This window comes from Eschscholzia californica, unplaced genomic scaffold, assembly GCF_041429995.1.
Source record: "Eschscholzia californica isolate CP2 unplaced genomic scaffold, dmEscCali1.0.p SCAF_6, whole genome shotgun sequence".
NCBI lineage: Eukaryota > Viridiplantae > Streptophyta > Magnoliopsida > Ranunculales > Papaveraceae > Eschscholzia > Eschscholzia californica.
In genome coordinates, this window is record NW_028238483.1 from 14,513,857 (window position 1) to 14,528,322 (window position 14,466).

The 14,466-nt window shown below is 37.2% G+C and overlaps 1 protein-coding gene and 1 pseudogene across 3 annotated transcripts; one reads left to right on the forward strand and one right to left on the reverse strand.

The window, feature by feature from the left end:
• Positions 1 to 402: 402 nt before the first annotated feature.
• Positions 403 to 13,664, forward strand: LOC147531900 (pentatricopeptide repeat-containing protein At1g09190-like). Of its 2 annotated transcripts, XM_086649363.1 has the most exons (6): positions 403 to 554; positions 1,580 to 1,678; positions 2,198 to 2,255; positions 2,781 to 3,055; positions 3,136 to 3,216; positions 12,761 to 13,664. In XM_086649363.1, the coding sequence occupies exon 6, from the start codon at positions 12,811 to 12,813 to the stop codon at positions 13,576 to 13,578; it is 768 nt and encodes a 255-aa protein (XP_086505489.1). In that variant the 5' UTR covers positions 403 to 554; positions 1,580 to 1,678; positions 2,198 to 2,255; positions 2,781 to 3,055; positions 3,136 to 3,216; positions 12,761 to 12,810; the 3' UTR covers positions 13,579 to 13,664. The 2 variants fall into 2 exon arrangements, with proteins under 2 accessions (XP_086505489.1, XP_086505488.1); XM_086649362.1 differs by lacking the exons at positions 403 to 554; positions 1,580 to 1,678; positions 2,198 to 2,255; positions 2,781 to 3,055; positions 3,136 to 3,216 and adding an exon at positions 6,846 to 8,405.
• On the reverse strand, positions 3,245 to 5,975 carry LOC147531901 (uncharacterized; annotated as a pseudogene). Its single transcript, XR_015227973.1, has 7 exons — positions 5,774 to 5,975; positions 5,257 to 5,336; positions 4,949 to 5,030; positions 4,796 to 4,846; positions 4,547 to 4,673; positions 4,372 to 4,428; positions 3,245 to 3,880 (listed from the first exon to the last, which is right to left on the reverse strand). The product of XR_015227973.1 is annotated as an uncharacterized LOC147531901 (transcript).
• Positions 13,665 to 14,466: the final 802 nt, after the last annotated feature.

The following is a 14,466-nucleotide window of genomic DNA, read 5'->3' on the forward strand; positions in this document are numbered from 1 at the left end:
TTTCTAGAGTTTCTTGATCTGGTAAAAAAATATCAGATAAAGAAACCCGATGCCCGATTTACCCGAAGTCCGAAGCCCGACTTGCCCGCTGCTTTAGTGGGCTTGGGCGGGCTTTGATCATATGAGATTTCAGAAAAACCCGTTCGAATCCGCCCGAGAACCCGAGTGGGTAGAGGAGAAACTTACACGACCTGCCCGAGCCCGAATCAGAATTACCTGTGGGTACCCATACCCGCCCGATTCCCACCCCCAGATGAAACTGATGGAGATATTTTAAACTCTCGGTAATGATGTATAAATCTTACGTATAGACGCGGGAAACTTTGCGCCAACTATTTGCGCCAAATCTTTGGGCCAAAATTCTTTTCTAAAAATTACAATTGTGTCCCACATTATTTCCCCACGTCTAACCCTAACAGAAGACGAGAGAGAGGACACGAGAGAGAAGACGAGAGAGAAAGCGCGAGAGAGGGAAATCAGAAGTCGGGTGAAAGAGATAACAGAGAAATCAAAAGAAGAACAGATCCCTCTTCTGCTCAAACAAGGGAAATCAGGTTTTTCTCTCTCTACCTATTTTTTCTTTTTCAATTTTTCTGAGATAGGTTTCAAAGAAAAATGGAGATAGGTTTCAAAGAAAAATGATGAACTTCATATTGTGTATTGAAATTGATGAATTTTTGTGACGTGGGTTTAGATAGTTTTGACAAATAATCATTTGATTTCATGTTTCACTTATTGGTGTTATTGTTATCTTTGATTTAGGGATTACGGTTTGCACATTGATACATATGTAAACCTTTGTTGATAAACTGAGTACACTGAATGAATTTGACCATCTCAATAGAAACATACAGAGAAATAGGAATAATTATTGAGTACAATGTTATAAGAGTAAACATAGTAAGGATCGCAACCACAAATCTGTTTCTTGGGTTGAACTGATCTTCGACGCCTTTCATCAAGACCTAAGTAGTAGTACTTGCGGTTTATGAACACACCACTGCCAATTGCTCCAATGAGACACATAAGGAAGAGTCCACCAAAAAGAGTCAGAATAAGCTTATCAAGTTTCCGCTCCAGAGTACTTCTTTTCGAAGGGACATTCATGGCATTCATCATAACCTTTGTCTCGTGCCCAGTAAATAAAACAGTCCCAACTATGTATTCTGTATTTCGGAGACTGCATCCTCGCAATAAAATTTGATTAGGGGAAAGAGGTAGTGTCTGCTATTTGGTACGTGATGTCGTTCTTAGATTTGTACTGAAAATTTAGAATATAATTCACTTTGCCATCGTCACGGACACTTGATCACTGTGCTCAAAACTTCATAAGCCAGTTTTGTTAATCGTTCACAACTAAGATTACATACTAAGATATTAAAAACTTGAAATATTGAATCAGAAGCAGTTTTTACATTGTATTGAAGACTTCATGTATAAGTGATTTGATACTTGAGTTTTATGATTATGGATATGAATCTATATGACTAACGTATTTGGTAATTTTATGTCGTATTCCACTTTTTTTTTATTCCTATGTTAATTACAACTAAATCTGTACGACGTTGTACCACTGCAGGTGATTTACTCGCGCTACTGGATATCTCATCTTCCGATATTGTCTCAGAAACCGCATATTGGTTTATTGCAACCCACTCTTGGAAAGCATCGTCTGAAGGTATTGTTTGTTTTATTTTTCCTAGAGGATAATTGTCTTTTTTATCTTTTGTACCTACCAGGTGTTCAGCAAATGAAGTGCAAAGCACTGTCTTTTAGGTGCATGTTTTTCCCATAATTAGTACTGAGCACTCTTATACGGGGCTGTTAAGTTTAAAATATTAACCACCAACTTGGGGTTTATTTGTTGCACTTATGCTTTTTAAGCTAAAGAAAAGGCACGTGTTCCTTGCGAGCTCACAGAATTTTAAAATTAACTATATACTTCCACCAGACCTTACCCCTACAAACTCCTAAGTCCTCGAGTTGCTTTTAGGTTCTGACTAAATCGGCGCATAGGTTGCCGACTAGACCCGAGTCGTCTAGGCGCTAGGCCCCAACTAACTCGGTTGTGTATAAAAATTGAAAACCTTATTCTTTAGGTTTTTCGGAGATATATTAGATATTTCTTCTTCTTTTTGTTGGTTTTATGTAGTTCTTGATCACTTTCTGAAGGTAGTATCTTTTTGTGGGTTTGTAGGTTAGGCGCATCAGTTTGGTTTGACAATAATAAATACATTCGTAGCGATCTTCGTAAGGTAAATCTCTTTTTGGCAGATTATATTATATTAAGTGAGGTAATGGTATTCTATTGATTGTTTAAGGAAGCTGAATTTATTTTAATGTTTTGTCATAGATCCATTAGCTAGGGAATATTGGAGAACCATTGCCAAAAATAAAATGTTGATATTACAAATTTGTTGAACTAGTTAGTAGTATGTAAGGAGCACTTGTAATTTATTGTTTTATATTGATTAACATGCATATGTAGTCACTTACTAACACACTGAAGGAAATCCTATGAAGCTTCAAAATTAGATACGTATATAAACTATTGCATTGCTAATTTATGATGATCGAGGAGAGATTGATATCTACATACATTCTCTAAATATTGCAACAAGGACTTGTTTTTATGAGGAGTCATCTATATGTTTAAAATATCGCAAATTAGTAAATACATATGAAAACTGTTAAAAGCTTCTAGAAATAATATTGCAACGAGGACTTGTTTTTGCATACAAACATCTTTTCACACTAATTTAAGCTTCATATATTTGAAGGACAAATTGAGGGACTTGGTCAATAAACCTAATGAAGATGGATTACCTATACATAATGATGGACCAGATGCAATATTTTCCAAGGTCATGGGACCTGAAAGTAGAGGCTTTGTCCGTTGTGGAAAAGAAACTCCTAAAACTATTTGGGGAGAATCACCAAGAACTAAATCCAATGCGAACGATGAAGAGGTTTTGAATTTGAAGAGGAAAGTCGAACAAATGGAAAATGAAGTTGAAGAGATGAAGGCTTATTCAGGCCATTTGTCAACCAAAAGGTATTATCTTAAAAATTGTAATTTCATTGAATTTAGTGTTACAAGATCCCATAGTAAAAATTCATATATGTCTTTTGCAGGTACACACTTTTACACCTAACTTCTCATTTGGAAGTTCTCCTGCTAATACAAATTCAAACACCCGTCGCGATTAATATGAGGTGATCTTCGTTCCTATAACTTATGGATATATGCATTGGTTGAGCACGCGGTGGTGGTTGAGGATTAAAACCTTTATTACCGGCGTGGGTTCTGCTCTCCTTAGGTTGCTGATAATATCTAAGGCTCTCTTTTCTAGAAATCCTATCAATATTATTAGCTTTCTCCTTCTCCCTATCCATCTCCTTATCTCCCTTCTCCCCCAAGACATTAAATCAATTAGAGATGTGCACGCCTATATGTTTGTTGGGATATATTAAATCTTTCGTCTTCCCGAGGATAGGGTTAATGTTGGGAGTTCTTACCACAGAGGAATAAGAGTTTCTCACAGACGGTTCTATCATTAAAGCTTCTTGAAAATTCTTAGGGATGTAAAATTCCGAGATCACCTCTGAGATTCCTTTACCCAATTTATCCCAACCTTCACCATTCTTGCCAAAGGGGATGCATATGGATTTCTTGCTGTTTCTTCCTTCTCCTCCTTTGTATGCCCAGATATATTCTCCTCTCTGATTTTCCATAACCTCCCACAGCCATAAACTAGTGCCATCTCTAAAAATTGCAATTTTTTGTAGCTCTTGCTTATTGGCCTTATCCTTGAGTGCTTTGACCACGAAAGTCCTCATACTCTTCATGCCTTCAAGAGAGATATTAATGATCCATTCCCTGAAAAAACCTTGCTCCGTTATCCGGTATCTTCCACCTTTAAGTTTGGAGAGAGTGAGTCTTTTGTTTTCTATGACAATAAATATACCATTCATGGCTGCCATCGATTACACCCCGGCTAGACGGTACCCCCTATCGATGCACTCAGTTCACCAGACGGCACTATACCGGAATCGAAGATTCCGTGCAATGGGGTTTAGATATATCATATATCCATTGTCCCAAGTCCCAGGTAAGATGCCGATAATCAGGTTAACCAGATTAGTTCTGGATTTCATGCATACAGATGCCAACAGCCGACGTACACAAAAAGGCAAAAAAGAAAGGAAGCTGTTCATTTGTGGGCATGCCTCAAAGGTCCGCGTTCGAGTCCAGTGTGTTTCCAACTAGATGCACTAGCATGAGGCATTTAGTGGAACTACTAACCTCATGACAAAAATAATTTAAGTGATGAAGAGTGAAAAAAGCACAAAAACAAAACGCAGCCCTACCAACAGAAAATGACAGTTGTCGCAGAGCCTCAATGAATGGCATGGATTCAATGTCACCTAATGCAAAATAAATTAAATTAATATAAAAAAATAATGGTCAGGAGGCTAAAAAAAGCACTGCACTAAATTTCAACAATATGAAAGACAATACGTGCTTGTCTTCATTGGCCCTTACCTACAGTTCCCCCTAACTCTATTACACAAATATCAGCCGGCCCCTCTTCCCCATCAACAGGAATGAGAGCTACAGATTCTATCCAATTCTTAATGGCATCTGTAATGTGTGGACCACCTGAAATCCACTCAAATTTGCAAGTTATACCGTTTAAGCAACATTTCTATAGTTCCTGATACTTAAATCTTTCTATAATAAAGATTATAAAAGAAAAGCAAAGCGTGAAAATTAGGTTCTATATGGAAATACCTGAACAGTCTTCCCAAGGTAATCACCCTTCCTTTCTTTCTCAAGTACAGACTGGGGCCAAAGAAAAGATATTGATTATCTTGAAGCAACTTAGGGATAACTTAGAATATGAACTTTAGTAATATCAAAATATAATCTAACATATTTTGACACCTGATATATCTTTCCTGTAGTTATATTGTCTCTAGTAAGTGTTATATCCAAGAAGCGCTTAGTTTCCCAAATCCAAGTCAACCTTTTTCAAGAAACAAATCAAAGGTCACAAATATTATTGTAGAACCTAAAAATCTAGAAAATGACAAAGGTGTTGACAGTGACTAGAGGATATCGGTAACTGTTCTACTACTAAATAAGAAGATAAGTGGATACAGTTATACCCAAGGACGAACCAATTATCTAAGTGTTTGACTAATTATTGATGTAAATAGGTAATTTAGAGAGAGATGATGAAGAAATCAAACCTCTCCACCATCATCGAGAACAAAAACTTCCCCATGTTCAAATGGGGACATTGTACCGGCATCAATATTCAAGTATGGATCTGCACTTATATGAAGGAAACAAGATAAACAATCACTTCATATCTTATTAGAACATAAAGAATATCCAAATTAGAACTTATAGGGCCCTGTAACTGACAAAATCACATAATGAAAACTGAAGTTTTCTCTTTATGCCTAATATGTGTATGAGTGAGATTAAGCTTACAGATAACAAATTAACAACTAAGATAAACAAATAACTCAGAAGAATCAAATTCAGCCCAGATCCATCAAGATAAATGGACAAAAACAAGAAATTTGGAGATTATTTTAAATAAAACTAGTAACTAGTAATCTTACCCCCAAAAATGAAGATGGAACACAGATTAAATGGTACCGTTGAGTAATTATAACAAGAACTTTGTTCAAACAAAACCAATGAAACTGAAATTTACATTAAATTAAACAGAAGAATCCATGAAGGAGAAAAGTAAACCTATTTTGATGGAGGTGACGCGAAGACCACATGCTTTAAGAACAACACCGATACTACTTGCTGTTACTCCTTTCCCCAGTCCACTCACCACTCGTCCCGTCACTACCACGTACTTCATTCTCTCTCTAACGAAACTCTCTAACTTCTCTCTCTCTAATTTCTCTTTCTCTCTCTACTACTTCCTGGTTTATGTCAACGATGTGTTTGTGTTAATGTCTTAGCGGGAAAAGTAAAAGAGGGGAAGTTGAAGTAAATCCCACACACCGGTCCGTATTGACCTTGGCAATAGTGTTCCGTGCAGATTTTTTTTTTTTTTTTTTTGGTAATTCCATTACAATTGGTATTGATACATCATAGATGTGATAAGCTCAATTACTACCCATACAAACTCAAACAAACCGGGCCTATAGCCCATCTAAACCATGGCCTGAAGCCCATCTAAACTATGGCCTAAAGCCCATCTACATTATTATTAATACCCTAATAATCCCAATTCAAATAACCAAAGATTCCACCTTCTCTGGGATTTGAACCTGGGACCTCCAGGGATTTCTGGAGTTTATGTCAACACCTTGGACCACTTGGGCTACCAACTGTTGACTGTGTTCCGTGCAGATTTATCGTCCTCTCTTACAACAAAAGTTAATATTCCAATTCATACTCAATTTAAAATAGATGATTTGAAGGGTCAACTCTCTCTCTCTCTCTCTAAATATTTAAAAAAGGTCTTTGGTAAAGGGACCTGTCTCTACTTTATTGGGACACGATTAGTAAAGGGGCATTAGTCCTTTTGGTAAGTAGACATTTTTATCTTAAAAACAAATAAATTATCATATATTTACTTTCAAATGACAATATTAATATTACTTTAATATTTAAAATTAATCACAAAAAGATAAAATATTTTAATAGAAAAAATTTCTTTTTGTATCGAAAAACACGGAACAAATGGTGAAACAAAATTTAATAGAAAAAATTTGGACGAAGTAATCGAAATATGTCCAAAATTTCGACCGATATGGTCGAAATATGCGCAAAATTTCGACCATTATTGTCGAAATATGAATATTGGTCGAAATTTTGGACATAATTCAACCACGATGGTCGAAATATGTTTAATATTTCGACCACAGTGGCCGAGATTCTGGCGACAAAATAAAAAAGTGATCACGGTAGCCGAAATGTTTACTTTTTGAGAGAAATGTTCATCAACAATATACACTAATAGGATTAAATAACAAATGTGTTACATAGGAAAGAGAGAGACGGGAACAACTTAAATGTAAATAAGAATGTAGTGTTTATAAGTGATGGTTGATTTATACAATATGTTATCTATAGGTGATCGTTGTTTCTAGGTTAAAAAAATGATTTTGTTTTAAGATATGTAGATCTAAGGAAGGACATGAAAATAAAAGAAAACTTCGATATTTGTATTAGTTCAATCTTAGTTTTTATCCAAATAAACATTAATTTATTCGATTTAAATATCTAAAAATAATGTCTATTTTCTAATTGGTAAATGGACCTCGAATTTAAAAATATGATATTCTGACCATGTCCATATACCATATATCAATGTCCCTATACTAAATCCCTTAAAAAAAATGCTTCACATTAACTCTAAAGTTATTTACTAATTACGTACACAAAATCTCATTGTCCTCATTGTCCATGCCGCTAAAAGAACTAAAGGCTAAGATTCTGCATTGCTCCGGTCATCTTCTTCGACTCGATCCACGACTAAAAGAACTAAAGGTTAAGAATTCTTTTAATATAAACAATAATGTTTTGATACCAACAACTTTTGATTGGAGCGGTAAGAAGCATAGTTTTCTATCTCAGAGGTCAAGAGAGAGGTCAAGAGTTGGAGACATGCTAACAATTAAAAAAAACAATATTGTTTTGACAAAATTCCTAGTACAAAAAGGAGTTGGTCTAATTTTTTTTTTTTTTCTGAATTAACCTTTCATTCATCGAAGAACATAGTCCACAAATAATAACATTACATCAAGAACTACACAAATAAATTGAACTTGAAAGAGGCAATAACACAAGTTGCCGATATTTTGGACTTAAATTGAATGCGCTAAGTCAAAACAGGTCAGTGGTGCTTGCTCTTCTGATGAATTGAATGGTAGCTTGTAAGGCCCGGATTCTTCTGACACTTAGTTTCATTCCATAGTCTTCTAAGGGTGTCGTATAGGTCGTTCGAGGAGGAAGATACTAATGTTTAGGAACCAGACACCACTATATCGGGTGGAAACCCTTGATCCTGTGCTAAATCTAAACCCAAACTCCACCGAGTTTTGGAGTTCAAAAGAACAGTAAAGAGACCCTAAGAATTACAAGATAGCAACAATAAAGAAATAAAAAGACCTTAAGGTCAAGAATTAAGGATCCTATAAGATCAACGATAATGTTTATTATACTAAATAGACGAAGTTATGTTACGATATTTGAATTAATACCATCAGATAAAGAGATTACTTTGTTGACTCTCGTCCTGTGATTTTATTCTTTGAATCCAGATCTGCGTTATTGATCATGCCAGAGCCGAAGTCCATCTTTTCTCCATGAATCACAACGGAAAATAGGTCGACTATGAATACCTATTCTATACCTTTCCATTGTAGGTTGTTTCTAATAAATTTTTCAGATCTTAAAGTTTGCTTTCATGGAAAAAACAATAATCAAATATGTGCCCCGTTTGGTTTCAAACCTACAAAAATCAATCCCTCACCATATCTGTTACTTCTCTCTGGCTTCTAACCCTCACAAGATAACATATACAAACCCTTGTTGGGTTCAAATCCTTGATGGATCTAAGGACTCTAGACAGAATTAATCATTCCTCCAAAGCTTACTGGATATGAAGATCTTTAAAACTTTTCTGCCACAGGTTTTCCAAAATCCAAGAAAAAATAGAAATCCAAAGATTCAATTGAATCGGAAGGGGAAAAGAATGAGAATAAGTGTGATAATGATGGAGAAGAGGATTCAAACGAGAACGGAAGATAATCAGAAATAACTGAGAAACATCCCAAGAAACCGTCAGGAACTGCTTAATCCTAGAACGATAACCGCCACCAGGAGGCGGTGCCACCGAGAAAGAAATCGCTCCGCCCGGCTCTTATCTCACAACCTATTTTTGGTTCCACTCTTGTTCGGTATTTATTTAGTTTTTGCATGAGTGATTCCATAAATCAAAGCACCGAGTCCCATACATGGAAATACAAAGGACTAAAGTGAAATACCAACAAACACAATAAACTTTGTTAACCCATAGAGGCCAAAGCATCAGAAGCTAAAATGTGGGGCGTCGTATTCGCATTCCTCCCACAGTGCAAGACTGTTACGTTAAGATCAAACACTTTGCCACACAATAATTCTATTTCATTCCTTAATCTCCAGGGTGGTGAAATCTAACCGTCCGTTAGTAAGGTAAAGAGAACCCTCGAATCTCCCTCCAGCTCAAACTCATATAAGTTGTGAGCTGCAGCTAATTGAAACCCTAGCGAGAAGCCCTTGGTCTCACTATGGAGAGCTAAAACAGGCGAGAATATCTCTGAAATTGAATCAAGAATCTGTCCCCTACTGTCCCTCAAAATAGCAGCCGCTAAAGCTCCTTGTTGACGAAAACTTCTTCAACAGTTATCTTTAATCGACCAAATGTTTGGGGTTGCCATGTTCGGTATTTATTTGATGTCTATTAGTTGGTCTAAGTCTTGGGGCCAAACGGAAGACATAATCACATCTTAGGTTAACGAGAATTAGCCCCCAGCGGCCCAGCCCAGCTAGGGCTGGGAAAACGGTCCGAGATCCCGGGGTCCGGCCCAGACCGTTAGAGACCGCTACCCGTAGCCAACCCGAGTCGAGCTTACCCGGCCCGATGGCTCGGGCTTATAGGGTCGGGACTCGGACAAGGACTCCAATCCGAGTCCCGGCCCGATAAGTCCGCCCGATACCTGAGCCCGATATACCCGCCCGATTTGTGATGCCCGATCAAACACATAAAGACTATGTTTTAAACTGTTCCAGGGGTAAAATTATGCCTTGCTCCCATATCTTTGACCCAATAGTAAGGGAATTAAGAGATGGAACTTACACAAAACTATTGAAGATGTTATATATATAACCATTCCCTATTCTCCTTCATCTTTACCTCCAACAATGTGGGACTAAATAGTTATAACTTGCTTGCAATTCAAGAAGTGTGGTTTGATTCATATAATCAAAACCCCACATGAATTCTTCTCTATATGTTCAATGTAGGACAAAGTCTCCAAAGACAACAACAAAAATCTCTTCAACTTTATTAGTCCCACATCACCTATTTACAGTTAGAACATGTATTTGAGACTCTTATTAAATAGAAAATAAGGTTCACTAAAAACATTAAGTCTACTATTTTATCTAGGGTTATATTTTATTTAGGGTTATTTCCCTAATGTCCCCCTACTTTGTGACCAGCTTCCCGCCTGCCCCCCAATGGCCCCGTACTTTATTTAGGGTTATGGCCCCCTACTTTATTTAGGGTTATTTCCCTAAGGTTCACTCAAAACATTAAATCACGACTTTCATTGTTCTGGCGTTTTTCTCTCCATATGTCCGAACCTATGCCAGCTAGCCACATAAACCTTTGGCTTGAGGTCATCCCCCATTTTCGAGCCAAACAATATACTCCTTAAAAGAAGTTGATATGTCACATTCACCAATAAAAGCTACCCATTAAAGCCAAAACAGGAACACCAATTCAAAGATGAACTTAGGTCCTTTCCACAAATAGAAGTAGAGGCCATAAATATCATAAATACAAGAAGTTACAAACCCTAATCTAACATTGCGATGACACACCCCAACTATCTCTGTAAATATTCAAGAAGTAATAGTAGTACTGTTTCAGGACTTTGCCATAGTGCAATCTAATATGCATGGGTTGGATTAGTCAAATAGCAACAAAATATGTAAGCCGAAAAACATTAAATACAACTCTCATTTTAGGAGTTGCTCCCACATATTTCTTGTCAATGGCTCATAAAGTGAAGGTCCGTTTCCTAACACATAGAGAGATTCATTGGTTAAAAAAAAGAAAATCAATGGAACACGTTCAAAACAAATAGTTGGGCTCACTAAAGTGGATGAAATTTGGTTTAGTACTTGATTAAGTGTCATTATCCACGTACTTGGTTTGGTTAAGAAGAAAGGTGTGAGAATAAATAGACGAGAAGATGACAGAAGATCAGAAGTGTGGGACTAAATATATGAATGGAGACAAAGAAAGTGACCTTCAATTTTTGTTTTGTGATGGATCATGTTTTAGTCCCACACCTTTGAGACAAAAGAGAAACTGCTTGGAGAAGGGTTATTTATATCAATCTCCCCTAAAATCTATAGTATAACTCTCACTTTCCTCGCATCAAGAGGATGAGTTATAAGAATATGGAGTCTCAAATAGAAAAAATGGTCGTTCAAAGATTGAATTTACATTCTCCATTATTGGAGCACTTTGTGTGCCGACGGCTGATCTCCTCCCAGATGCTGTCAAAAGACAGAAACCAGAGTTGTTCATGAATGAAGCAATGGACATGTTCAATAAGTGAGTAAAAAATTTACACATCATTCTTTAATCAAAATTGAACAACTTATAAAAGAATTTGAATTTCTTCTAAGTTTGATTACCTAAAACTAAATATAATTTAGAGAATGAATCAATGGAGAAAAGAAATGAAGAACATACCACCCAAAAAATTCTTGAATATGAAGCTAAAATTAAAAAAGCAAACTCAATGAATCAAATGGAGAAAAGAAACCTTGTCTTGTATTTTTTTAGTCCCACATTGAAGAAGGAAAAGGAGGGAGAAGGAAGAATAAGTTATAAGAGTGGAGTTGGGAATTCGGGTCAAGTATCTTTGCGCTTGGCTGCTTGTGGCAATGAGGCAACTAGTGAGGAGTCCTTCCACCCACTTGGTTCGGCTCAAAAAGCCCGAGACCCGTCCGCCCGAACCCGTTGGAACCTGTTCGGGCAGCCTGGCTCGGACGGGCTACGGGCACTTAAAGTGAGTGTTTTGTCCAGCCCGATCTGCCCGATTCCCTACCGCGAGCTCTTAAAGTGAGTGTTTTGTCCAGCCCGATCTGCCCGATTCCCTACCGCGAGCTCGGCTTGTCCGAACCTGATCCGCCCGAGTCCGGCATATTGTAGCCCGAGCCCGTCCGATTCCCACCCCTTGCCCAGCCCAGCCCCCTCTCGAAATAAATTCTTTTGAACTGGTCGGATATTCAAATTTCAGTTAAAATCTTGTTTCACTTGAATCGGTTTTGCACATGAAACACATTTACCCATTAGATGATGATCGAGCTTTTCCGGGAAACGGAGCGACAACTCCTCCGGTTCCTCCATGCCCGCCAAACACGAACTAAGCTCAAAGAAATACACGCGAACATCATCCGCCACAACCTTCATCAATCAAACCTCCTCCTCTCTCACTTCGTCCCCGTTTGTGGACTCTCTGACAAAATGGACTATGCTCGTCTACTCTTTTTCCAAATTGAAAACCCTAATATCCTCTTATTCAATTCCATGATCAAAGGGTATTCAGTTTCAGGACCCTCTGAAGAATCTCTACATTTATTCTCTCTCATGAAAGATCGGGGAATTTGGCCAGATCAATACACCTTAGTCCCATTGTTGAAGTCTTGTTCAAATTTATCTAGTCTCAGATTTGGTAAAAGAGTTCATGCTGAGATTATTACTGTTGGTTTTGATTCTCATACTTGTATTCAAATAGGACTAGTTGAATTTTATAGTTGTTGTAAGAGGATTGACGAAGCTCTGCAAGTGTTTGATTTAATGCCTCACAGAAATGTTGTAGTTTGGAATATGATGATTTGTGGGTTTTGTAAAATAGGAAATGTGGATATGGGTATTAAGTTTTTTTCGAGAGATGAGTGAACGAAGCACCGTTTCATGGAATTCAATGATTTCAGGTTTATCACGGAGCGGCCGAGACATTGAAGCTTTAGAACTTTTTCGTGAGATGTGGGATGCTGGTATTGAACCAGATGATGCAACAATTGTTATTATTCTTCCTGTTTGTGCACATTTAGGGGCATTAGATATTGGGAATTTGCTTCATTCTTATGCAGATTCGAAAGGATTTCTTTGTAAGATTGTTTTAGTAGCCAGCTCGCTTGTAGATTTCTACTGCAAAAGCGGAGATCTCGAAACTGCACAAAGAATCTTCAAGGAGATACCAAGAAAAAGTATAGTTTCATGGAATGTTATGATTTCAGGTCTTGCTTTAAATGGGAAAGGCGAACTCGGTATAGAACTATACGAGAAGATGAAGAAAAAAAGCGTAAACCCTAATGCTGCAACGTTTGTTGGAGTTTTGGCATGTTGTACCCATGTCGGCTTAGTAGACATGGGTAGGGCATTATTTGATTCAATGGTTTCGGAACACAAAATTGAGCCAGAACTTCAGCATTATGGGTGTATGGTCGATCTTCTAGGACGGAGTGGGCATATTAGGGAAGCTCAAGAGCTGATTCAGAGCATGCCTATGAAACCAAATGCTGCAATTTTTGGTGCATGGCTTAGTGCTTGCAGAATTCATGGTGATTTAGAGCTTGCAGAATTTGCATCGAAGGAGCTCATCCATCTTGAGCCATGGAATTCTGGTAATTATGTTCTGTTATCTAACATTTATGCTGAATTAGGGAAGTGGGACGATGTAGAGAAAGTACGAGTTCTAATGAACGATAATAACGTCTTGAAAATGCAAGGTCTTAGTGAGATAAAATGAAATCAAAATTTTTGGTTCTTTAATGATGTAAAGATTGTAGGAATACTATTGTTTTTTACATTATATGCAAATGCCTTCATATTTAACTAGTTTTGATACATGAAAAGATGAACCAACCGACTTCCTGAAATCAGTCTGCCGTTGCTATCTTCTCTTCATCCACTTCAAAACTTCCCTAGCTTGTTTCAGCTCCTCATGCATTGGTAAAAAAGTTCTGCACATCGGTTTAATTTTGGTATATCCTGTAGATGTAATCAAATGTTTAGATTAAGTTTAGAAATTGACTAAATTGAATTACTCGGCAGATAAAGCTGGATCTAAAGTTTCTTGTACTTGAGCAAGTCATTCGATTAAGTAGTGGTTGATTTCTCATTTACATCTTACAGAAGAAATGACTAACCATTCAATATATGAAGTCCTCAGTCAAAACTTTCTTCCTTTTAGACGCCATCGTTGGGGCTTTAAGCACCTGCCAAATTTTTTAACACCCAAGAGGTTACCTATTAATGTTGAAGAATTAATCTTTCTTCTTATTTGTTCATCTAGTCCACGAAATGTTAACAAATCAAACTTACAAAATTTGTGACGTAGTCGACAACAATGTCCTCCACAAGAGCAACTGTCTCAGGAAGTGGCTGGTGAGAACAACAACGGAGTTTTAAATCCGGTTAGAATTTGTTGAAGGCTTGAAGTCTAGCATGAACCCATATTTTTGAAGGAGCTTGTCAAGTTCATGTTGGAAGGCTAATGCCACTTATCTATTTAGAAAGTAAATTCACACTATCAACTGATGACTTGTGTTCCTGCACCCTTGTTATGGAATCCACTGATGTAGATTGTTGCGGAAGCGTAAAAGTAATGGAATCCACCATTGTTATTAAACTAAAC